The sequence below is a fragment of the Danio aesculapii genome, chromosome 15 (genome assembly GCF_903798145.1).
Source record: "Danio aesculapii chromosome 15, fDanAes4.1, whole genome shotgun sequence".
Taxonomy (NCBI): domain Eukaryota; kingdom Metazoa; phylum Chordata; class Actinopteri; order Cypriniformes; family Danionidae; genus Danio; species Danio aesculapii.
Genome location: NC_079449.1, coordinates 32,420,623 through 32,446,771, shown reverse-complemented (window position 1 = coordinate 32,446,771; position 26,149 = coordinate 32,420,623). Strand labels below are relative to the sequence as shown.

Sequence of the window (26,149 nt, the reverse complement as noted above, 5' to 3'; positions counted from 1 at the left end):
TTCATAACGCATGTTTATTTCCCTCATTTAAAATCTAAAAAATGCTTACAGATTGATGTTTTTATGATTCCATAACTCTGTGGTTAGTTGTTTTGGAAAATTAAATGAATCATGAATTAAAAATGGTTTGGAGATTTATTTACAATTTATAATAACAACATGAATAAATAGCCTTGAATATGGTGTTTTTTTTCTTCAGAGATTAAGAGACAGAGTAAATGTTATCTTTTCCTAAATTCAATTAATTTAAGAAGCTAAATGGAGAATACATAAAAGTATGCATAACTACAGTATATTAAAATATCAGGGTGATACTTCAAAATAATGGTCTGTTAGTTAATGTTTGTTAATGCATTTAATAACATGAATAAAGCATTATCAAATTTGTACGGCATTTATTGAGTTCAGCATTTGCTACTGCATTATTAAAATCTAAAGTTGTGCTTGTTAATATTAGTCAGTGCACTGTGAGTTAACGTTGACTAACAATGAACAACTTTATTGTCATCAACAAACGTTAACAAAGATGAATAAGTACTGTAATAAATCTATTGTTCATTGTTTGCTCATGTTAGTAAATACAATAACCAACATTAACAAAGGGGAAAATTAAATTTCATAAAATTAATATATTGACGGTTCATTTCGCTGTGGTAACCCCCGTTAAAGCAAGGAACAGGCCAAAGAAATTTTACAATTATGTAATTTATATAACCATGTAATAACCTAATAATAATAATAATAATAATAATAATAATAATAATAATAATAATAATAATAATAATAATAATTCTAACTTTCATAGTAATCCAATAATACTAAATAATGTATAAAAACAGGATGAGCCAGAAGCTGAACCATAGACATTATATAATAGATATCAATTATAAATGTCTATGAGCTGAACGCCTCTTATCACTATGAGAAATGAATCCGTAAAAAATTACTTACGATGATTTACACCCGGGAAATTGATGAAAACAAAGTTTGGTCTGATATTACTAAAGTTTCAAGTGTAAAGTGGGCTATCAACTACTGTAGATGATTCTTAACAGTTACTTGAGAGATCCTGACCTCACTAGAGGCTGAGCGCGCGAGTCCGTCACATATTCATGTATGTATCGCACAGGTGCCGCTGGGTGGCGCTGTGTAAAAACGTCACTTCCCCTCCTTATAGGCTGCTGTTCGCTGAGCTGCACATATCGAGCAGCAGCACTGTGTTTACGTTCTTACAATGTGTTGAACAGAGCATACGATTATGTTTTAAATGGTTGCTTTTTAACGACGAGGCAAAATCGGGACAACCGCCGAGTTTAATTCAGCACAAATCACAAAAAGACCTCAATTTCTTTCCAAACGATTGGAAGAGGAGGAGGAAGGTTTTACATTTTCCAGATCACATCATTCATTTGCAACATGGATCGACTGGCTTCATTTGGAAGTAAGTTTCTTGTTTAGTAAATCTAGTACTCTTGGGGAAACTGCCTAAATATGTAAACCAAGCTCTGGCATTCGATACATAAATGTACCATAGTAAACGGATGCCAGCTGAAATGACTCTTAGAGCCATGTTTATTGGCACATGTACCTTATCTTGTATTTTGTGCCATGACAATATTTGAAATTCTCTGAAGTACATCATGTTATGATAATACACTTATTAATAATGTATATTGCAATACGGCATTTTAAACTGTACCAGGGTGCAGCCCCAGAGTTGTAATACATATAACTCATATAAAATATCAGTGCATTTAAGTAAAAAGGCAAGTTTTCTTTAAAAAAAAATTTGTATATTATTTTTTATGTAAATAACAATAATTTTAAGTAAATTTAAAATAAAATGTAGCATATGAGTTTCTGTTTTAAATATGTTTATATATATTTTTACAAATATTTAATAGAAAAATATTTTAAAAATTTATAATTATTTATATTGTGAGTTTAATGAATGTAGTAAATAATTCACAATGCTTTTAAGTGCCGTATACGATGCTGTACCATGCTGCAAAGTTGTAATTCATAAAAAAGCGGTAAAAAAATAAAAGTAAAAGTTAGAAACAATAAAGTAAAATGCAGTTAGATAGCTGCAGTGCATTTACTGTAATCATACCTCATGTGAATGTTGGATTGACCCGAAATAGTTTGAAAACCCCCTTACTGTACTATACTTTATGCTTCACAAATAGGCATGTGCCAGTCGGTATAAGATTCTGACAGTATGATAACCTTGAATAAAAATATCACGCTTTCACGGTATTGTGATTACTGCTCTAATATAAGTTCTTTTTAAATGTCTGGGTAAAAAACAAAAACTTTTCCGCCTTCGAACAAATTATTTTTTTATTTTGAGAAACATTTAAAATATATATATTTTTAAAGTAAACATGTCCTAAATTATTCAAATGAATCATTGACTTCTGCTGTTTTCATTAGTTTCAAAACACAGATTTCTTGACAACTTCAAAAAGACATCTTCGGATATGTATTTCTGCTGGAGATACTGTTGTCCTAAAAAAAACAAAAAAAAAACAGGTAAACAAAAATCGTACATATACCGTAGGAATAGTATAACAGAAAACTTTGACTTTTCCAAACCTTGACTTTTCCAATCTGCTGTATTCCTTGAAACCGGTTATCGTCCAATGGCTATTTAGAACTGCATGTTTTTCTTAAATATACTGTCTTATTTCCTCATGAACTATCTATATTCATTAAAAAATATAATTATCTAATAACGTAATAATAACAAATATTTGTAATAAAATACTACATTCGAATTTGGTGGGTTATATTTTTCACTTTTGGTTATAATTCATAGTTTTTTAATAAGTATCAGTTTTATGAAATAGTAATATGTTTTGACATGCATTCATTAAATGTAATTAAAATAAAATAATGCGTTTCTTTAACATTTGTAGAATATTTTATAAACTCAAGAAATATTAAACATATTTATTTTAAAAAATAAACAATAAATCGAGTGTCATATTTGAAAATACATTATATACCTATGGAAAAACTGGACTTCTTGAACGTTCAATTTTTTTTTTTTTGGATTGATTAGGTACAGTTTGTGTCTGTATAATATTATTATTTGTTTCTTTTATTTATAAAGAATATTAAGTTATGTTTTTGTAATTTTGTGACTAGATACAGTAGCTCTAAATCACACAATTTTTTTCATTCTGAAGTGATGTATAAAACAATTTATTTATTTAACAGAAATTAATTTTTTTACTTAAACACATACTGTAACTATATTGTAATTTAGTTACAATACAATTAATTCTTTAGACATGCTTATATTATATTTTCTCTTTTTTTGACAACACAATACCATTTGAAGTTTTGAATTCAGAATTTCAAATTTTCAAAATTCAAGAATTTTTAAAAAGGTATATTTGGTTTCACATCCCAGATTTATTTTTTTTTTTAATCACAACAAATTAAAATATTTGGATATTTTATACTAAACTTTAATACTTTGAAAATATTTGATTTGTTTAGGTAAAATTTTTAGTAAAATAAATGTTAATATTTATTTTATTGGAAATGTTTTTTGTTTTTTTTTACAGAAAACATCTAAAAAAATGCTCTAAATGACTACATTTTTATTTTTCATGAATTAAACATTATTACTCAAACCCATAGCTAAAATATCCAGTAAATCCCGAGAAACAGAATTTCTTGAGAGTTGGTTTGCTGATACCTTCATTCTGTTTCAAAATTTTTCTGTCTCCAGATGATCCTTTCGATAAGCCTCCCTGTCGAGGATGTTCCTCATATCTGGTGGAGCCATACATCAAGTGTGCTGAATGTGGACCGTCCCCATTTCTCCTGTGTCTGCAGGTGCTTTGCTTCCACTGCTGTCTGAATGCATCAATCATACACTGTCACTGATCATGAAATCCTCACTCTGTTTTCATCTTTCTGTTGCAGTGTTTCACTAGAGGATATGAGTATAAAAAACACCAGAGTGACCACAAATATGAAATCATGGTAAAGTTTAGATTACTACACCTAATACATAAGGTTTTGGATTAAAAGGTATCTCAATGGCAACCTTTTTTTTGTAGTTAATCTAATATTTGTACAGTATGTATATGTGTATATATAGCACTTTTAGCTCAATAGACTACTAATTAGCTGCATATTAATAGTTAGTAAGGTAGTAATTGGGTTTACTGTAGGAATTGGGTAGGATTAGGGATGTAAAATAAGATTATATGATTCTAAGTGTTAATAAACAGTTAATATCTTAACAATAGGCAGGTAATAACCCAGTGGTAAATGGTGTTACTTTTTTGTTACTGGTGTAATTGGTACTTAAACTAAAATGTTAACATATACTGTATGTGGCTGTTTTGTTTGGTTTGTTTTGTTTTCACTGGTTATATGTTCCTAAAAATCAATAAAGTTAAATATAAAAAAAATGTTTTTATGTAGACTGAATATTTAGATGTATAAGATGTTTTTACATGTTGTTAATTCCATAAATGTTCAAAACAGTCATATATTTATTTGTTTGCTGTTTAAAAAATCTTGGTTGTAAAAATTCATAACTTGTATTTGCTCTATAAATGACATGTTTACTTTGATATGTATTTCTTCTAGACCTCAGATTTTCCGGTGTTAGAGAGTGGCTGGACTGCACAAGAGGAAATGGCTCTTTTAGAGGCCGTCATGGACTGTGGGTTTGGGAATTGGTCAGTTGGTACCTTCTTGCTTTCTTCCAATAGGGCTTAATTGTAACAGAGCTCAGTTTTCCCCAGATCTTAATAACATAATTTCCTCTTCCACTATTTAAGGAATAAAACCAGAGCAAAAAGTGATACATTTGTGAAGTAGTAATGGCATGAAATGTTTCAGGATTGCCAAAAAAGAGTGCCTTCCTTAGTTTTTTGTCTTGTTTTGCAATGCAATTATTAAATCATTCATAAATTAAGATATGTTTAGCTAGATGCAAAACCAGTCATTAATATATTAATGCAATGAATACATTAATATAATAATATTGTTAATATACAGTCAAGCCCAAAATTATTCATACCCCTGGCAAATTCTGACTTAAAGTTACTAAAATGACACAGGCTTCTCTCAAAAGATAATAAGTCAGAATTTGCCAGGGGTATGAATAATTTCAGGCTTCACTCTTAGTATTGTAGGGTTTTTTTTGTTTGAAAAATTTACAAAATTAAGTGATTAAAGCAAGAACAAATATGTGTCGTTACAGCATGAAAACTTGTTTAATATGGAATAAATGGATTTTTTGTTTGTTTGTTTGTTTGTTTGTTTGTTTGTTTATAGGCAGACGTTTGCTCATGTTATGCATAAAAACAGATTTATATTATTCTCATAAAACAGGACTTCTTGTCTTATGCCATTTTGCTTCTTGTAGTAAATGTATATTTAATTGTAAGTAGATATTTGCATTAGAAAGCAAGACAAAAATACTCTGTTTTTTTGATAGTTTTTTAGCTTTTGGGAACAGTTTTTCAAACATTAATGTTTTAGTTTTGACCAGTGTTAAAATTCTTAAACATTGTTTTTGATAATTGAAATAAACTTAAATTAAAAAGTATTGCAAAAATAAACAACAAAAATGATTGCATTATCAGAAACAAATCTAAAATAAAATCACTCAAACCAAAATAAAATAAAATTAAATCTAAATGAAATAATAATATCAAAAATCATGAGCACATTATAGTAACAATCATGAGCACATTATAGTAACACTGCTGCTGTTGTATTTGGGTTTCTTCAGGCAGGATGTGGCTTACCAGATGCGCACAAAAACCAAAGAAGAATGTGAGGGTCACTACATGAAAAACTATATCAACAATCCTCTGTTCTCCTCCACTCTGCTCAGTCTCAGACATATGGATGATCATCTGTCCCGGACAGCAGACACAGCCATTTCCTTCAAGCGTAAGCAAACAGCAGAAACAGCAGAAGCCACTATTGTGTTGATTCACCTCTAGATGTACACAAAGTTACTCTAGATATACAACAAATTACAAGTCTAATAAGTCCCAAACAAGTTAAAAGGAGAGTTCACGCAAAAGAAAAATACATTTTGCTTGAAATTGACTTAATATGACTTTTTTTCTGTAGTAAATCATTAAAGTCAGACTTTTCCATCACTATTAGAGTAGAAAAAAGCATGTCATGTAATACTAAATGAATAGCTAGTGTGTGTGCAAGAAACTGAAATTGTTTGTAATCCCCCAGCCACAGTCTAATTCTTTTCTGTGAACTGGTTGCTCAGTTTGTTTTTTAATCAAATGGCATCTGAGGCCTTGGTTAACACCTTCTATTAAGGTGTGTTTTTGTTGATTCGATCACAACAAGTGGACAAAGAACCATATAAATTAAACAAGCTTTATGAAAAGGCCACTTTATACATTAACTAACAATTGTTTTTTCTTTTGGGGGGGATTGACCCCTCTAATTAACACTTGATCCCCCCTGAATGACGTCAAAACAAGCTGTATGGGTTGTCAGCACTTTAATAGTTTTCTCTGATTTGTATCTTAAAGGTGCTGTATGTAAGTTTTTGACTCTTCTAAAGCATAAAAATACCATAATATGATTGCAGATATTTAAGAAACATGCCAAGTAAACATTCGTGTTTATATGAAAAACAATGCTGAAGTCAGATATTCTCAATATCTGAGATATTTCTTAGAAAATTTGTTTTCCATTCCGAAAGGCTGTCTGTTTTGGATTTTTAACCCGCTCAATGCCAGTTTAGCCAATTATATTTCAGCATCCCGGGTTGCCTTGGTGGAAAACTGCTTATTTCATTCATTCAGAAAGCGGAAATGACTCCGAAATGAGATGCAGATTCAGAGTTCCACGTGAGATTATTAATTAGCAAGTAATATAAGTATCACAAACGTAAACATTAGGTGAGCAGGTTAATTTGTAACCGTGTGTCCTAACAACATGATACGTGATGATATTTGCAGTGATAAGCAGTTTGGCTGTTTGCACCAGACGAAACATGACAGAAATTTAAATACAGCCATTCAGAAGTAAAGAATATGCACTCACTCAGGAAATGGTAAGGGTTATAATCTAATTAATACATATTAAACCACTTTAACATTATTAAATGTACATTCTGAATAACTGATATGTGTTTGCTTGCACTGAGTCACAGTTCTAAAGTTCAATTTCAAACGGTTTATTTTATTTTCAAGATTTGAGGTGAACCATCTGCTGCTGCTTTCAGTAGAATGGCAATAAATGTCACATAAAATGGCATTCTAACTCACATTGTTAGCGTTTAACACTGAATAAAGCACATGAGGTGTACCTGAGGTGATCACTGTTTATCCTGTTGTTCAGCTGCAAGAGTTAGAAGCCATTTCTAATATATGAATTCCAGGTGTTGGTTAGAACAAAAACTCCTTTTAATATGGAGAATACTCCTTCTATCCTTCTATTGCTTTTAGTTGGAACATGATTTAAATAAGCCTTTGGGCTCGATCGTCAGACTCACTACTCAATCTGGCAACCTGCGCTTGCGTTTGTTTTGATCCAGGAATGTAACACCTAGTTCAACTACTGGGTGTTAAACTTACACACCGCACTTTTAAAAAATATTAATAATAGTTATTAAAATAATAATGGTTCATTTCATTGTGAATGTATAATCACGCCAATCAGTCTATGCGAGAAAAAATTCATTCGACAGTCTGAAACCGGCAAATCTAGAAAACCCATAGACACTCTTAAGTGTTCGCAAGACACTTTTCTTGTAAAATAGGCATTTGTGTCTACATATAGCCTAAAAGTAAATTACAATTAGATGCGCAGTTTGTTTCATTTGACCCACAGTAACCAATTCAATTCAATTCACCTTTATTTGTATAGCGCTTTTACAATGTAGATTGTGTCAAAGCAGCTTCACATAAAAAATCATAGTAAATTGGAACAGTGTAGTTCAGTGTTTAAGTTCAGTTTAGCTCAGTTCCGTGTGGTTTAATAATCACTACTGAGAGTCCAAACACTGAAGAGCAAATCCATCGATGCGCAGCTCTACCGATCCCAAACCATGCAAGCTAGCGGCAAGAGCGGAGAAGGAAAAAAAACACTGAAATAGCGAAGCAGAAGTTTATACACAAGTTTTCCCTCAAAACACTGAATACTTAAATAAGTTTTATTAAATGTAATTTAAATAAGTACATGAATTTGATTCACTGAAGCACGTATTAAGCAAACTAACATTAACGAAAAAACTCACCCCACAAGAGTAATCTGGCCTAATGTGTTTTTCGACCACCTCTTGAAGTGGTCATAAGTGGACAAGCTCAAATCGTTTTACAGACCGTTCACACCTGTACTACTTGATGAAGTAGTTAACAAAAATGCATCTTGTTAATATCAGGTGTGAACAGGGTCTGAGATTGACAGCAGGAACAGCAGTGCGGTCATTGTAGTGGTCTGTTGTGGTCAGAGTAAATGTGTAAAGTGGCAAGAATGTCCACTCCATGCTTAAAACCTTTTTGTAACCGGTCTGCTCCAGCTCTGATTTGGGTTTTCCATCTTCCGCTCCTCGCTCCTTGCTCGTTTGATTTTTTTTAATTTTATTTAATTTTTTTTTGATGATGATGATTTTTAATGAAATTTTTATAATACCATCCTCCTTAAAATCAGCATGAAATATAATTTATTTTTCCATATTGTGATGTTAAAGGCTTTTTTCCATTAGAATTGATAGAATAGTTATCATTCGCTATTAGTCAACTAAATGTAAGTCACAATAAATACATCATGAGAGAATAGAAATTATTTAGATAAAAAATTATGACAGCACATGAAGTACAAAAAAAAAGGAGATGCATGGATAAATGATTTATAATAAACAGCGCTGTATTGAAGAGCAGGACATCCGTCGTGTTCTAATCCATGCTTCTTTCATTGTGTTCATTTCTGTTTGCCATCCTGAGCTCCACATCCCTGCAGGCACTCATTCATCACACTTTCACCACACACAAACTAGCAGATTGAATACGAGATGTGCTTGTCTGATTTATTTTGTTGTTAAGATGGCACATAAGCACACACATACAGTACAAATCTGCAGTGTTCAAAGTGTGGCAATGAATGATTGATGTATCATAATAATAATAATAATAATAATGTCAGGCATTGGGTTGTGTTGTGTGTGTATTTGTTTGTTTGTTTCAGCAACGGATGATCCTCCAAGGCCTTCCTTCGACTCTCAGCTGTCCAGAGATATGGCCGGATACATGCCGGCTCGAGCAGACTTCATGGAGGTAAGAGATCTGCAGCTAATATAAATTAGTCAGGGTTGCACCTTATTTCATTATTGACATGGATGAAAACAAAGCTTTGAGGAATAGAAATGCATGTGTTCAGTGGAGTGTAAGTAAGAGATAAAGTACGTCCAGCTGGTTATTATCACTAAAGCGAAGCAAATCGGAGGGCTATTGTTAGAGGTGTGAATCTACACTGGTCTCACTGTTCAGTTCGATTACTATTTTCGACATCGATTTGGTTCAATTTGGTGCATCACAGTGCATTGACGATGCTTTTCCTACACAGTTTTATATTTTCTTCACAGCACAGCAATTCTTGTATTAAATTGTATAAATATATTTATATTTATATACTATTTGTAAAACAATTTTGTCAGTGAATACAAACATTCAGATATATTAACTGTACCTTTAAACAACGCGAGCCTTTATAGCAAATAAACAAATATAAATATCCTGCTCGCTTTCTGAGCCTTGTCTAGCAAGTTCTTTCTTACACCCCTGTGATTGGTCACGCGCTTAACAGTAAGGGCTGTGATTGGCTCTCACTCGCTGGCGCTCTTCACAGATGAGTGACACTGATAAACGGCAGCGGCAGTCACAGCTGATCCATGATAGACACGGCGGAGAAAAAACTGCAGACACGCGCTCGTGTCTGTATCCAGAAGTATCGCTGTAACAGCCGAGAGGAGAGGAAAAGTCACGCCAGCAGGTCAAATAGGCCACAGTGAGAGAGAGATGGAGTTTACTTTCATTCTCTCAATCACAGTGAAATAAGGGCTTCTGCTGTAAGTGTCAGTGAAAGACTGTCCAGCAAACACACATGCAGTGAAATTGTGCACAGTTTCAGCGTTTTTAAGTAGTGGGAGCGTTTCTATAACTCGCGCTCGCCTCCCTCGCCATAGTAAGCTATGATTATTACAGAAACGATACGGAATTAATTTTGACACCCCTAGCTATTGTATTAGCCTAAAGGCCTTTATTCTGCAAAAACAAACAAACAAACAAAAACGACTAGATGCACTTTATCCCACTTATCAAAGGGCTACTTGCCACAAAATGTAAAAATTTGACACAAAACATGTTTGTTGTTCTGAGCCATAATAGTTTATTACATTTCTATTTAAACACAAAGCTAGAGATGCACTGATATGGATTTTTTGGCCGATATTGATAACCGATAACTCTTCAGATTTGGAGGCTGATATATAAAGGCGGGTAAATATAAATATTTCAAAATGTTATATTTTTATACAGTGAACAATTGATTTTATTTTAAAAACTTCATAAAAGATTGAACTGCTCTTATGAACTGAATAGCCTATACTCAAAACAAAAAAAGCAATAATTTCAAAATTGCTAGGTGATAATATAGACCTATATTTACAATTTCACATAAATCAGCATGCCAAAAATAAATGATTTCCTTTTCTTCGCAAAGCAAATTAACATGCAATTTGAGTGTTGCATAAAAATAATAGGTTAAATAACAAAATGGGATTTAATTAACAAGCAGGTTGAATATATTTTAAATAAAATGAAAATTAAAAAACTAAAACCAGCTCAAATGTTCTTGAATAAAACGTGTTATAGTATTGTACATGTGTACAGATATGTTATGTCAGAAAAAGCATTTTTTCAGAGCCACCGTACAAGCGAAATGCTGAGTACAGATAGTACGTTTTACTTTAGGAAATGCGGCATAGATTCATCATATTTGGCATTTTAGATTCTTTTGAACACATGTAGCTGCTGCTTGTCAATAAGACAACGCTGCTATGTGCGTTCTTGCTGTTAATTGCGGGAAAAATGATCGATGAAAAGTTTGATAAACCGCTGTGAGTTTCACTCAACTGCAGGCGCTGCGTGACGCGCACACGCAAAGCGGAGTGAGATTTGCCCTCTGAGTCAAATTTTGCAATACAACACAAAGAAAGATCGGACATTGAAGGAATAAACAATGTGAGGGAAGCTCCATTGTAGTGCACTGGACAAGTCTGAACAAGTTCAACCCACGCATGTGCGAGGCTGGCAATTCTGTACAATTGCATAATTTATCGTCTTAAAGATATTGGCCTAATTTTGACATCAGACCGATAATGACAACATTAAAAATAGCATTTATCGGCTGATAACGTTATTATTAAAATTCTGCAACTAATGCATCTATATATGACTGTCCTATGAAAATTAAATGATAAATTATATTTTTATAGGACATTAAATTACAGTCAGTCACTAATAACGGACGACGCACATACCTATATCAGGAGCTGTGAATGCATGCGAAATGCACATGAAGTTATCAAAACATTAAACTTCCTACATGCGAATAAGAAAAGAGCAGAGAGCCATAACTCAGTCATGAAAAAATTCTTGTTTTAATTGATGGATGCAATTAACACAAACACTCATTGAAAGATAATTAAACTCTTCTTTCACAAACCGAAAATGCAAGATTTGGGTGGAAAATAAGGCTGTGACTAGAGGGAGATTATTCTTCATTATGATTGCGAGCTCATCTATGTAAACTAATCTCTTCGTCATCGGGGGGAGGCTGCAGTAAATATTTAGTTGGAATGTAGAGTTACATTTAAACTAAGTTCAGTGGTGCAACACAAAAATATTTAGTAGTGCGTAAATTGTAACTTAGTGTCCCCACAACCCTTTTTTAATTGGCATCATAACCACCTGGTTGACTTTTTATCCAGAGGTTATCATTATTATTTGAATTGCTTATTAGTATTTATCAGAGTTGTGCCAGAATATTATTCAATACAAAATGTGGGTCAAAAAATTATTTTCAAGAAGCGCACCTTAAAGGGTCACAACTAGGCTACATTTTAACCGGCCCCTGGAAAGCCAACTCAATAAAACTTGTCTTCCCTACAGTAATATTAGTTTAAATGTTCCTCATGTATTTATAGACCATATATTGTGGGGACACTGACCTGGACAGACTGTTGTACTTTTAGTTTATTAAAGTTTTTAAAGCTCGTCAATCTTTTTTTACGTAAAAATGTGCATGTATACAACTAGGTTTTGCTTCGTATTGATATATTTAAAATATGTGGCTATTGGCCAAGAAATAACTAATTAGAATTTTTTTGATGGGGCAGGTAAAAATCTTTTTCGCTGGCCCAACTGGGCCATTTGAGATAATCCTATCCTAAATAATAATTTCCTTCATAATGGTCTTAAAAATGTCTTACAATGGCCGCGTCCGTAATCGCCTACTACTCAGTAGGTACTGCATTTGAATTTACATGTACTACTTGGCCGTTAGAAAAGTATGCTCTATACAGTATGAATGTAAGAAGTATGAATGAAATTCGGATGTACTACATATGCCATTTTGTCATGGTCACGTGACCTACCTGCGTCAGTGGTGTCGCTTCACTCCCATAAATTAATTCTCTCACAGGGCATCATGGCATAGTGCAGCATGCATGGGATGCGCACTTCAGTCTTGCCTGATGTAGTAAGTCACCCAGGTACTTCTCGCATACTGATTTTCTATGAATTCGGACATAATACCCAGCTCGCATACTGTATAGTATAGAAGTATGCAGTTTCTGATGCAGCCAAAGTCTTAAATTTGACTTGGTGAAATCTGCAGAAACCCTGACGCCAAACTGCTGTGTGAAAGACAAGCATATAAATACGGTATAAATGTGAATGGATGTGAATTGTGAACATATTCACTGATAGTCAAGATGATTTTTAGTACCTGGATGAGCCTCTGTTATTAGTTTCAGCAGTTGTTATCTGGGAATAACATAGCTTGGAATGTCATGACTGAATAATCAGAATCAAGTACTTCAGAGAGCCAGGTTATAATGTTGTTTAACAGCATACTGATTGTTCAATTCATGAAATGTTATCATGGAAAAAAATAGACAATAGCAAAAACGCCGATAAACTGTTGTTTGAATATTTTGTGATGTTTCTACAGCTTTATACGGCCTTGTTTCCATAAATTCAATATGCCGTCTATTGATTGTCTGTTTAGAACTAATTTAATTCATTTATTATTTAAAGCAACCTCTCTTTCTCTTTTTGTCTCTGAAATTAGGAGTTTGATAATTACGCTGAATGGGATTTGAAAGACATTGACTTTGTTGATGATGATTCTGATATCCTTCATGGTAAGTGCAACAATACAAAAATGACTACATTTGTTCCCTCATTTTACTGAAATCAAATGTTATTTTCACAATGTACCATTATCATAACTAGTTTGACATTGTTGTTATTGCTGGCTTCATGAGACATTTCAGTTTAGCGATGAAATGCTTCCTCAAACATCATAATGGTCTTTTTTTACTTTTATTTCTTTAATAAAACCATCCTGAATTTAGTTTCTGTATACATTTTGGTGCCATTATACTAATTTTTAGTGTAATGTTTAATTTTAATTGAATTTTAGGTCATTTTGTTCTTTTAGTTAAGGTTTATTATGTTTTAATAAAAACACTTAAGTTTAATTAAATTGTGTTTCAGTTGTAGTATTATTATTATTTCAGTTTTAGTCTGTTCCATTCTTAAGCTAGTTACAGTTAATTACTAAGGCATCATATTCAATTTAATTTTATTTATTATTAACATTTCATTATTTATGTTTTTTCATATATAATATTATTCATATTTTTTATATATTATTAATAATTTATTTGTAAATATTTGTGTAATCACACTGAATGCTAAATTCTTGGTAACTTCTCCTTACCATGTTTGTGGTATTATTGTGTTATTGCAGCACTGAAGGTTGCAGTAGTGGATATTTATCACTCCAGACTAAAAGAAAGACAGAGGAGAAAAAAGTAAGTAGAAAAAAACTACTTGTATTGCACAAAGTTAACCTCTAGAGGGCCACATTTCCCTATTAAACCAGATCTCAAAGCGTCAGAGCGTTATTTTTTAAGCGCCCCTTTCTCAGTTAACAAATTATATATGTGGACAAAAATATGTAACACTCATATGATAAACACTAAAATTGAAACCAATTGTCACATATACGTTTGAAATGCCCTTGCTGGAGTTCATCTGGTTTGTTATAATGTAACCTAATACATAGCAACCCATCGGCCAGCCTGATTTTCTCTTGCACAAACAGTAACAGTAACGGTGTGTAAATCAGCAGTAATGAGCCCTAGCTGACCTGTAATGGACCGGTGGTGTGTGTGTGTGTGTGTGTGTCTGTGTTTGAGAGCTTGACCTCAGCTGTGTAGTGAAGTTGAGCCTCAGCTGTCGTCTGAGATCTCCTGCAGAGACACACATACACACACACACACACACGCACATACACACACACATTCCACCAGCGGATGCTTTTAATAACACCATCCTCAGACCAAGCAGCGCATCGTGTCATTCCAATGCATTTAGTTTGTAAAAATGTGAAACACTGATAAATATACTGTGCATGATAGACATTTGAAACTTTAACAGAAAACATTTTTAGATTTTTTTTTCTCTTAATCATTTTAAAATCACTTTATTACACAATCTTAAAAGGATATTTTAACCAGAACTAAAAATCCTGTCATCATTTACTGCACCTACCTTCCACTTGTTCCAAACTTGTTTGACTTACTTTCTTTTGTTGAGCGCAAAAGAAGATATTTTGAAGAAAACTGGAAACCTGTAACCATTAACTTCTGTAGTATTTTCCATAGGATTTAAGGATGTCTGTGGTTACAGGTTCTCGGTTTTGAAGCATGAAATATTATTTTACTATAAAATAATGATAAAAATAATGATAAAATTTGTTGTAGTTATGGTGTTATCAAAAATCTTAAAAAAAAATGGGGGGGGGGGGGGCAATATTATTAAAGTTGAATAAACATGCAAATATTTATGTTTGAGTGATTTGGGCATAAATGTGTTTTGTTTATTTGAATAAATATTATTTTATTTGAATATTTACTATTTGGTGTCTGTTTAATTTGTTTTTTAGGATTCTCTTATTCTCACAAAGGCAGCATTTATTTGATCAATATTGACAGTATTATATAGAAATATTATAACAATTTTATGTTACATTTATACATATTTTTTTGGGATATTGATAATATTGTGTCATTTATTAATCTCACAGCTTATGGCTAAGCTGAATATTCAGCATCGTTACTCGTCATCAGTGTCACATTAAATTATGTGAAATCAAAATTCTGGTAACTTCATAATAACTACACACTATGAATCTTTTAGTAAGCATGAGTAAATAGTTAATTCATCATTTGTTAATGCAACACTTAATTTAGTAATGCAAAATAAATCATTAAAAAATTATGGAAATATAGTAATTAAGTCAAGAAAACAGCATTTGTAGCTGTAGTTATAAACCGCTTACTAATGTCTACAACGTAAAATAAATGCTTAACAAATGATTCATAGTGTGCAGTTATTATAAAGTCTTACCGAAAATCTTTTTTATGTAATAAGTTATTGTTTATTAAAAACAAAATTCCTAAAAAATCTCTAGAAAAAAGTTCATGTACAGTGGGAAAAATAGGTATTGAACACGTCACCATTTTTCTCAGAAAACATATTTCTAAAGGTGCTGCTGACTTTTTTTCAGATTGTTGGTAAAACCAAAGAAATTCGTATATGCAACAAAAAACTAAAATCTAATTAGTTTACAAATTAAGTTATGTGTAATAAAATGAAATAACGAAAAAGTATTGAACATGTTAAGACAGGGAGGTGTAGAAAGGCAGTGAAAGCCCAGACAGCAGCTGAAACCTCTCAGTAGTCTACATTACCAGGATGATGAAGATGAAACCAGGGTGGACATTTCAGCAAGACAATTATCCAAAACACAGCCAAGGAAACTCTCAAATGGTTTCAGAGAAAAAAAAATCAAGCTGTAGAATGACCCAGCCAATCACCTGACTCGAATCCAATAGAAAATACAAAATAAAGATCAGATTTGATAAAGGAGACTCACAAAACCATCAAGATTTTTACACTCTGGTGAAGTCTGTGAAAAAAATTACACCTGAGCAATTCATGTGACTTCAATCTCTACATAAGAGGCGTCTTTAAGCTGCATCACCAAAAAAGCCTTTTATATAAAGTATGCAATGTTTCAGTAGTTCAGTACTTTCTTCTTGTGTCATTCCATTGTTATTAAACATAACAATTTTTTTATATGTTTTGTTTTATTTTTATGTTTGTATTGTTTGGGTTTTTATCAAAATCTGGTCCAATTCCATGTCATCAGCTCCTTTAGAAATATTATTCCCAGGAAAAAACATGTGTTCAATACTTATTTTCCCCCACTGTATATCGATTCATTAAATTTATTTGACTAATTTGGTTTTCAAAAATCTCATGTTCACAAGGGCAGTTTTTATTATCAATATTGACAACATTAAATACAAATATTATAACAGTTTGGTCTTTTTATTAATAATTCATGTAATTTATTAGTCTCTCAGCCGATGGCTAAGCTGAATTTTAAGCATCATTACTCTAGTCATCAGTGTCACATGAAATCAAAAAATCTTTCTAATATAATGTTGTGCTGTTTAATAAAAACAATATTCTTTTAAAAAAAAATCTTTCCTAAAATATCATGCTTGTAGACATTGCAATACATTATTTAAGCATTAAAAACTGCACTTATTTCAAATGAAATCTCTGTTTTTTAGGATCATTCGAGATCACGGCCTCATCAACCTACGCAAGTTTCAGAGTAAGCAGTGCTTTTTTCTTTTAAACATGCTGTTGCATGCTGTTGGTCATATTAACCAAGCACTCCAGCAGTCTCCTGCCATCCTTATTATATATCCTCAGTATGCGAGCTGAAGTTCCTCGCTCAGGCTCTTACAGGTTGGTTTCCACACACAAACAACAAGTTAGATTCACAAGACGACCCTCCCTGTCCTCCAATAATACCATCTATGTGAAATGTTTACAGCCAGCAGCCGGAAAACTGCTCTCCCATATCAACACTGATCTCAGAGCAGTTTTCGCCAGCTGTGATTGCTCCCTTATGAACAGTTTGGCATGAAATGAACATTTCGACTATCATGACAAAAGAGATTGCATCTTTACGAGGCTTTATTGATCGGCACCCTCTGGGCAGCCAGTCGCCTTTTCTCAGTAAATAGAAACCCCGTCCCTGGCTATTTCCCCCTGGACATTTCACTCGCCCAGCCACTTTCGATAGGAATACGCTTATCCAATTATTTCCTCTTTACGCGCAGCGAAAGGAAGAAAAAAAAAAGAATCCATTCGGGTTTAGCATGTTTTCCTAAGACGTACTGAGTGTTTGTGATGCGAGGAGGGCTTTAAGTCGTTTTTATTTATCTATGGGCTCCAGCCGCCCTCCTCGTCTCTCTGCATGCTCAAGACAAAAGAGAAGCGATATTACTGCCGAACTGCAGCCTTGTTGTCATGGAGACTGCAGGAATGTGTGTGTGTGTGTGCGTTTCGAGTGATAATGGAAGCAGTGGCCAAGACCTGACGGCTCGCAGCGGTGTTGGTTTATCCCTGATTCAGGAGAGCAAGACTGCTTGACCTGGCCGTGCAAACAGCAGACAGTCTTGTTACCCATCAGCCACTGCTGCGTGGAGGACACTGCTTTTGTTGTTTGATATATCTAGAATGATGTGTATGTTCAGCTACTGAAAAATTGAGACCACCCATGGAAAAGTTTCTCTGGATTTGTTTTTGGTTTGAAATAATATTGAAAAATAATATTTGTTTTATTCTACAAAGGTCTGATGACATTTCAAACAAAAATATTGTCGTTTAGAGCATTTATTTATTTATTTATTTATTTTCTTACCAGAATAGGACAATTAGACAGAATAATAAATGTTTGCTGGATGATATTCCAAAATAAAAAATCACGATATAATGTTTCATACCATTCGATATCGATAATTAACATTTTTTTAACAATACATTTAGGATTATTAGGATTTTTTTGTTATTTAACTTTATTTTAATTTACCAACATTACTAAGGCAAATAGTTTTAATAGTCAAAAACAAAAAATATTTAAACTAAATATCTTATCTCTTTATAACCAAATAAACATAAATGATAAAGAGACTCTTAAACTTGATAAATAAAATGTTACAAAGTGTGTGCAATGGTAAAGGTAGATCAACATCTGTAAGGTGTCAATAATAATGAGACAGTAAACCTCAAACCTCTGTAAACAAAACAAGTTCTGATTATCAAATCTGAGCTTTCAAGTAAAATCTGAGCTTTCAACCATCATTATTCAAGTACATGCTGAACATTTTGTGAAGTTGTATGACTACATTACCCCCTATGCTAAAAATCTTTCAGATGGGGAGCTAGTGGCTGGGATGCACAAGAAAAGAAACCAAAAAGCCACTCTGATGACATCCTTTTTTATTTCCAATCTCCTCATTGCTGCTAGCCACGGCACTCATTTTCGCGTGTGTTATTATTCTGACCTGAAGTGACAAGCGCGAACACGTGCTTTCCTTCACCATTTTCTATGGCATGTCTTGTAACTAGGCGGCCGCTTTCTCAGAGGATGACAAACGGACAAATCATTGCTGCAGCTCCGATGCAAGTTTATGGGGAAAAATCAAAATGGGTGCGCTGTGTAATTATTCTGCCGTTATTACTGAAATGTGTATATTCTATACAAAATGTGAAGCAGATTGGTTAGTTCTACTTGCATGAATCGCAGTGCGCTCACAGCATTCGGGAAAGTTCAGATGTTTCTTAACTAGGTGTACTTGGAAAATGCATGCCTCCATTGGAAATGACAAACTGACACCCTAAGATTATTGGCATTGCTTCCAATGTGTGCGCTCAGCAGCCACATTTTAATAAAACTATAGTGCTTCATGCCAAGACTTCATACAGATTTTTTTATTTTTTATTTTTTATTATTATTATCGATTTTTATTGCCCAGCCCTAGTTGGTTTTGGAAATCAGAGTTCTGAAGTTCTGAACTCTACTGAAGTTCTCGTACTATCCCTCGTACTATATTGACAAAAGAAAATGTAAACGTGTAAACTTGGCACTTTATTTGTTATTTTAAAGTTGATGAGATTGTTGAAGTTGAAGAGGTGCTGTGACTTTTATTTCATCTTGTTGATGTACTGAAACTGAAGTGGATTAACTTCAGCACTAATTAATTATTCACCTAAAGAATAATAATAAAATAAACATTGTAAGTTTTGATTTCACACAGATTTTAAGCTCTAAATGACAGTGTAGTTGTTTTTGAGAATAAAAAAATATTATTTTGTAAACTACCAATTACATTTCACATCAAAATGTTGTCTTTTTGGCATAAAATGGCAAATAAGGTACCTTTTTTTTCCAAGACGTTTTTTTTTTTTTTTTTTTTTTTTTTTTTTACATCACTGTACCGTGTTTTTATTTGCTGGAGAAAAAAACATTTGTTATTCTGACCAACTGTCATTTTATGAAGAAAAAAAAGCTCTAAATGACAATGTTTTTGCATGAAATTTGGAACAAATGTTTTCAGAGGTTTATAGAATAATATTATTAACATTTTACTGACAGCTAGCTCTCTGCAACTCTCACATGGTCACCCACTAAAGCTTATCAGGGCTGCGTCCGGTCAGTATGGGAGACCACATGGGAAAGCTAGGCTTTTGCCTGAGGTGGTGTTAATGAATCCAGCAGGGGGCGCTCAACCTGCAGTCTGTGTGGGTCCTAATACCCCAGTATATTGATGGGGACTCTATGCTGCTCAGCTTTTTCGGATGAGACGTAAACCGAGGTCCTGAGCTGATGATAAAAAATCCCAGGGTGACCTTCGAAAAAGAGTAGGCGATTAATCCCGGCATCCTGGCCAAATTTTCACACTGGCCTTTGTCCATTATGGCCTCCTAACCATCACCATATCATAATTGGCTTCATCACTCTGTCTCCTCTCCACCAATCAGCTGGTGTGTGGTGTGCGGTGGTGCAGTATGGCTGCCACTGTGTCATCCAGGTGGATGCTGCACACTGGTGGTGGATGAGGAGATTCCCCCTAAACATGTGTAAAGCGCTTTGAGTGTCCAGAAAAGCGCTATATAGATGTTAGGAATTATTATTATTACTGAAATCCATGCCAAAATAATCCAGAAAAATGTAAAATTTTTAAGTGGTGTCTTAAGTTTTCCATAGCTGTCTATGTATGTATATATTATTTATCGAGTGACAGGATGATGTGTATGCGAGTGTTTCTAGCGGAGGCAGAATATCACACCTCGCACTCACCCACATAGCAGCTTTCTGTTTCTATCACTCTCGCTCAACAGCAGCAGGGCTGATGGCTGATAGTGCTGCTCGCTCAACCCTTCCCAGAGTGCAGAGCTTCAGTGATGGGTGAAGAACCATCAGGGAGACTTTCACAGGGCTGCTTGGCACAGTTGGACTCTTGAAACTGTGCTCGTTTCATTTTTCAGACGAGGCCATCATTTAAATGCATACTATGGAAAGTTCTGGTGTAACAGATCTTCGAGAACCTAGTGAGAATACTACCGCTTTATAGTATACTTATTATAAATATTGGTGGTTATATAGAGTTTTGTTTTAATTCAGAATTATAAAAGGCTATTTTCTGGCTGTTTTCTGCCCCCCTTCATCAGAACACACTGTGTGAATGGTTGTGGTGGATTGTAGACTTGGAAGTAAACACCCACTGGTGTGATTCACTAACAGTTTGCATATTTAGCTTGTTATTGTATTGTTTAATTTAGCAAGTTCAAAAGGAGAGCTGTGTGATGTAAATTTCTGCATGTATGTTTAGCAGCCTACATCCTTTATAAATGGACACTGCTGTTATGTAGGTTAAAATTAGGGCTGTCACAATTATGAAATTTGGCTTGGTTTTGGTGCTTTGACGATTAATTGTATAACTGGATACATTGATAGTTATTTGTATGTTTGGAGCCCATACAATAATGTGATATATAGCCAGATATGAGCATATACTGTATATAAAAATATAGTATATCTATATAACCAACTTGTATAACTGCCATTTTTGCAATATTTTGAGATATATGTTGAATATATCTGCATGTACGACTTTTCTATCTGTGAAATTCAAAAGCAAACTTGAATGGTTAATATGTGATATGCATGTGATTTGCATTGTTATGATTAATTGAATCTTTTGTAAGATTTTTGCACTTTTAAATATTAAAGTAATTTATTGCATTCTGAAAATGTCAGAAACAAACACAATAAACTTGCCTAAAACCCAAAATAGCATACAGCAACAAAAGGCAAACTGTTAGGAAGTAGGGATGCTCATTTCAGTTAATTTTGCCAACCAACAAGTGCTGCTCGTTAACCGAATATTAACGGTTAACTGGTCAGATTAATATTAAATTATTATTTGATTTTTAAAAATAATTGACCTGTCAGACACAAAATAGACGCATTAAATATTGCATTTTAAAATACCGAACATATTAACAACAGAACAACAACAGAATATTTTCACGCACCTGTAGTGTTTCCAACAGCACAGAAATAAAGAATAAACTAAATAAAAAGAATAAAATAAATAGTCCTGCCCTTGATATTTTTCACTTAAATTACAAATTTAGATTACAAAACGAAAACACTGACTGAATTCTTTTTAAGAACCAGTGTTTTTTTTTTTTTTTTTGTCCAATCATTTGTTTTTTTTTTCTTCCGTCAAATAAAAATAGCAGGCTACCTCAAATCCATCACGCCACGTAAAATAGGCCTATGCATTTAATTAATGAGCAGCTCTAATTCTTATATAAAAAATCAAGAAAATCTTTGGATTTGTTTGGTTCGTAGATTATGTAGTCTATTTTAAAAATTGATATTTTATAAGAACTATTAATAACTGTAATTTTCCAAATGGACAAAAGGTTGGTTTGTTGGTTGAACACTAAATCATCAATAGCCTATTTGTTGAGTTTATGACGCAGATTTTATGTCACTAGGAAACGACTGAATCAGCTGGTCTATTGTGCGTGAGTGTTGCTGTCAATGTTTTTATAATTGTAATATTTAAAAATATTGTGAAGTTTAAGATTTGTAAAGTAATACAGCTCTGGGTAACTTGAAACAGCGACTACTACGCCCCATTCACACGGGGCGTCAGCTTCAACGCTTCCCATTCACTTTGAATGGGTGACGTCAGGCGTTGCCGAACTGCATTCTGGATCCGTCGGTGCCGCTTTAGTGGCGTTGCTCGCTGCAGAAGTTGGGACTTTCTCAACTTTTCAAGCGGCGACGGAAGCGTCAGCCAATCAGATCGCTGTATGCAAATACAACAGCTCAGACAGCGACCTAGTGCTGGCTAATTTCATTGGCTAACGCTGCTATGACGATCGCGTCAGCCCCAACTTCAGACACGTCCTCTGTCAAGCGTTGACACTGAAGAAGTCTCTCCTCCAGCTTTAAAAGTCTCTATAGGCGTCTTTACAACACAAATACTGCTGTGACCTTAACGGAAACCCCACCGCTGCTTTCATTTAATTCAAGAGTGAAAGAGATGCGACTGACGTAACATGCTTTTTCCGCTCAGGGTTGACTTTTTTTCAACTGCGAGCACACAGCGTGAAACGGCAAAAACGTTAGGTGCGCAGGGCACATAACCAATGAAATTATTCACCTCTCAACGTAAAAAGCAGGTTCGCTATGATCGGCCCCTCATGCAGCCAAACTAAAAATATATTAAAAAAATATTTTAAATAATTTAACTGATACCATTAATCAATAAAAAACGCACCCTTTCGGTTAACAGTTAATCGGTTATTTTAAGCATCTCTATTGGGAAGATCTGCTACTAAAATGCTACATTAGTTACTCATGTTTTTAACTAGTCATTAAGTAGTGAAATGCAATACAAATACACAACAATTGATTTACACAATCGATTTTTTTTTATGCGCAAATTTGAAAGTGAAAGTAAAATGCACTAGCCAAATGATTTGTCTGTATTTTCATTTGTGTCTCGTTTCTGTGGCTATCAAAGTGTACCTATTATGCAAAAAAAACTTTTATAAGAGCAGCAGTCTGTGAATATAACCAGCTTCTAATGGTAAAATAAAAGTTTCTTTTATTTTTTATGTTCACACCTAATAAAAACAGGGCAGAAAGACTGCGCAGTGCAGAGGGGGAAAGCCCTGCCCGTTAGTGACTCTCCCTTGTTTTTGAATCGGACACTATGCTGACACATAAGCGTTTGTTGCTCCGCCCTTTTGAATTTAAAGCTACAGTCACTATAATGGCACAATTAATCAAGGCCTAAAAGGGGCAGTTTCATAGTGTTAGAAAACATTATTTGTGGGGTATTCTGAGCTAAAACTTCACATACACACTGTAGGCACCTCAGAGACTTATTTTACATCTTGGAACAAGAGGCATAATAGGTCCACTTGAAAGGAATTGCAACAATTGCTGTTTTCTGAAACAACCCCAGATTGCAATCAGGCAGTTAATCGTGACAGGCTTAAATGCTTAAACATGAAATACCAAATGATTTATAAAAATTAGACAAAGCAATAGAGCCAAAGTTAAGTCTTTCAGTCAATCAACATCAAATTTGCCTTTTTTTGTAAACAAATTTTAGTGAACAAGTGAAAAGTTAAGTGAACAAAGGAACAAGTTCTTACTGGAGTGTCTGGAGCTTGATTAAAAGTAAAGGTCATGCACTCTTTCCTGAAACTGGGATCATTTTTCTCAACTTAGCTTTGTTGTCTTCCGAGCGTAAAATAGCATATTTATCATTTGGTTTTTGCATAGACCTATATTTGTCCCTCATTATGTATCTACTACATAATGAATCAGTGACCAGAGCTAAACAGGCAGTGATGTAGAAGCAGGCGCAAAAGGAAAAAAGTATATTTATTGTTTCATTACTTTCTTACACTTTCTTACATTAAAATGCTTTTCTTGCTTAGATTTTTTGTCTTGTTTTTTAGTCCAAATATAAAACAATTCTTAAACCAAGAAGCATTTTCTAGACAAGTGAAAAAGATTGTGTTGTTTTATGAAATAATAGGTCAAAATTAAGTTATTTTTTTTTCCTAAAAATAAGCAAAATAATATTGTTTTTCATTTTGACCTAAGATTATTTTGCGTACCCCATTGGCAGATTATTTTGCTTAGGAAAATTATATTTATGTTGATTTTATTGTGTTTTTAGCTTAGCAACATTGTAAAGTCAAACTCTTTTGTTTGTTTGTTTGTTGTTTGTATTCTTTATTGTCCCTCAAGGGGAAATTTTCTGTGGACTCACACAGCACATCAGCAGGTTCTGACATAATAACAATTAAAAATAAGTCAACATGCAAAAGAATTATATGCACTATCGATCAGTGTTCAACAGTCTGATTGACACTGGAATAAAAGAGTTCTTCAGTCTGTTCCGCTTCCAGCGGAAAGTTCTGTATCTTCTACCAGAAGGTAAAAGATGGTAAAATGAAAAGAGTACGTGGGATGGGTTACTTAAAATTCTTTTCGCTTCATTCAGAGTGCATTACTCGTAGAGTGTTTGGATACTAGTAAAAGTTTCAGATCCTATTAGTCTTGTAGCAATTCTGATAATATTGAAAATTTTTGATTTCAGATTTACAGAAAGATTCCCATTTTACACACAATTGTGATTTGGGTCTTCAATAGACAACAAGATAACATTGACTAGTTTATTTTTTTCATTTTTTTATTGTTCAACAGTGAGAAAACACGCATCATATTATGTGTTGGAGACATTTTTTATATGTATATAATGTTATACTTTGTTTATTTGTTTGTTACGAGTAATTAAGATTAATAATATTACGCTGTTATTATTTTGTGTCATGTATTGAGTGGTTTAGTGATATGGATCGGCTCCACCTATATTTCGGGTCAGCTTACCTACTTGCATAATGGCACACAGGTGATGAGTCATTAGTAAGCCCACACGGAATCTGCGCACGCTGAATTCCGCAGATTTTCCTCAGATTTTTTGCAGATTTCTAGGCCAACAATAATTCTGTTTATTTGCTTGAGTAAATGTGTGTAAATCTATATTTATTCAGTTTTTTAATTAATTACAGTAATATTATTGACTAATGTGAAAATGTTCATCTGATTTATGTACAATGCAATTTGTAAAGTAATATTTTAGTAGATATATTATATGACAGACTTGCTTTGTTTACCAAATAAAGTGGATCTAATTGGATTTTAAACATTAAATAAATTTTTTTTTAAATAAATAAATTATTTTTTATTTCACATATATAGGTTTTAGTTATGATACTCCCAAAATAATTCCGCAGAAATCTGCAGATTTTTAACAAAATTCTCTGCAGAAATAGCAAAAAACGTCCGCAGATTCCGTCTGGCCCCAGTCATCAGCTGGCAGGAGTAGCAGGGAAACAGTTTTCTGACCGTCGTTTTATTGATCATTAGTTAATGATTTGATTATTATTATTATTAATTATTGTTTGTCATTTTATTATGTTTTTATGTTTTTTTATTAACATTTTGCTATAAGTATTGCTTTATTATTATTTCATTTTCCTATATTGTTATAATCTTATGACTGTGGATTCAAGCAACACTTGTTTTCTAGAGTAAGAGATAAGAAAATGTCTCCATTTCAAGGTTTGTATTGTCTCTAGACAATGATGTGAAGCAGTAATATTCCATTGCTGTTGTTTGTGGTATAATAATATTTGTTGTATTTACTCTGGCCAGACGAAGTAAGATTATTCTATAAACTCTGCTCTTTTTTTATCGTCATGACTTCGTCTCCTGCTTCTGCTCCTCTCTGGTTTTCTATAGACTGTTAATTCAGTTGAATACTGGTTAACAGGTTTGGGTATTGGGAACTCTGCTGACTTGTTATCCA

The 26,149-nt window shown here is 33.4% G+C and overlaps 1 protein-coding gene across 1 annotated transcript in view; it reads left to right on the top strand.

Annotated features, from left to right (window-relative positions):
* The first annotated feature begins 1,182 nt into the window (after nucleotides 1–1,182).
* The window catches only part of tada2a (transcriptional adaptor 2A), a 34,870-nt gene continuing 9,903 nt past the window's right edge, over nucleotides 1,183–26,149 (top strand). The window contains exons 1-9 of the mRNA XM_056474273.1: nucleotides 1,183–1,441; nucleotides 3,746–3,852; nucleotides 3,943–4,002; nucleotides 4,618–4,709; nucleotides 5,771–5,934; nucleotides 9,205–9,293; nucleotides 13,372–13,444; nucleotides 14,056–14,119; nucleotides 16,955–16,998. Of these exons, the coding sequence (XP_056330248.1) occupies nucleotides 1,417–1,441; nucleotides 3,746–3,852; nucleotides 3,943–4,002; nucleotides 4,618–4,709; nucleotides 5,771–5,934; nucleotides 9,205–9,293; nucleotides 13,372–13,444; nucleotides 14,056–14,119; nucleotides 16,955–16,998 (718 nt within the window). The 5' untranslated portion in view covers nucleotides 1,183–1,416. The remainder of the gene's footprint in view (nucleotides 1,442–3,745; nucleotides 3,853–3,942; nucleotides 4,003–4,617; nucleotides 4,710–5,770; nucleotides 5,935–9,204; nucleotides 9,294–13,371; nucleotides 13,445–14,055; nucleotides 14,120–16,954; nucleotides 16,999–26,149) is intronic.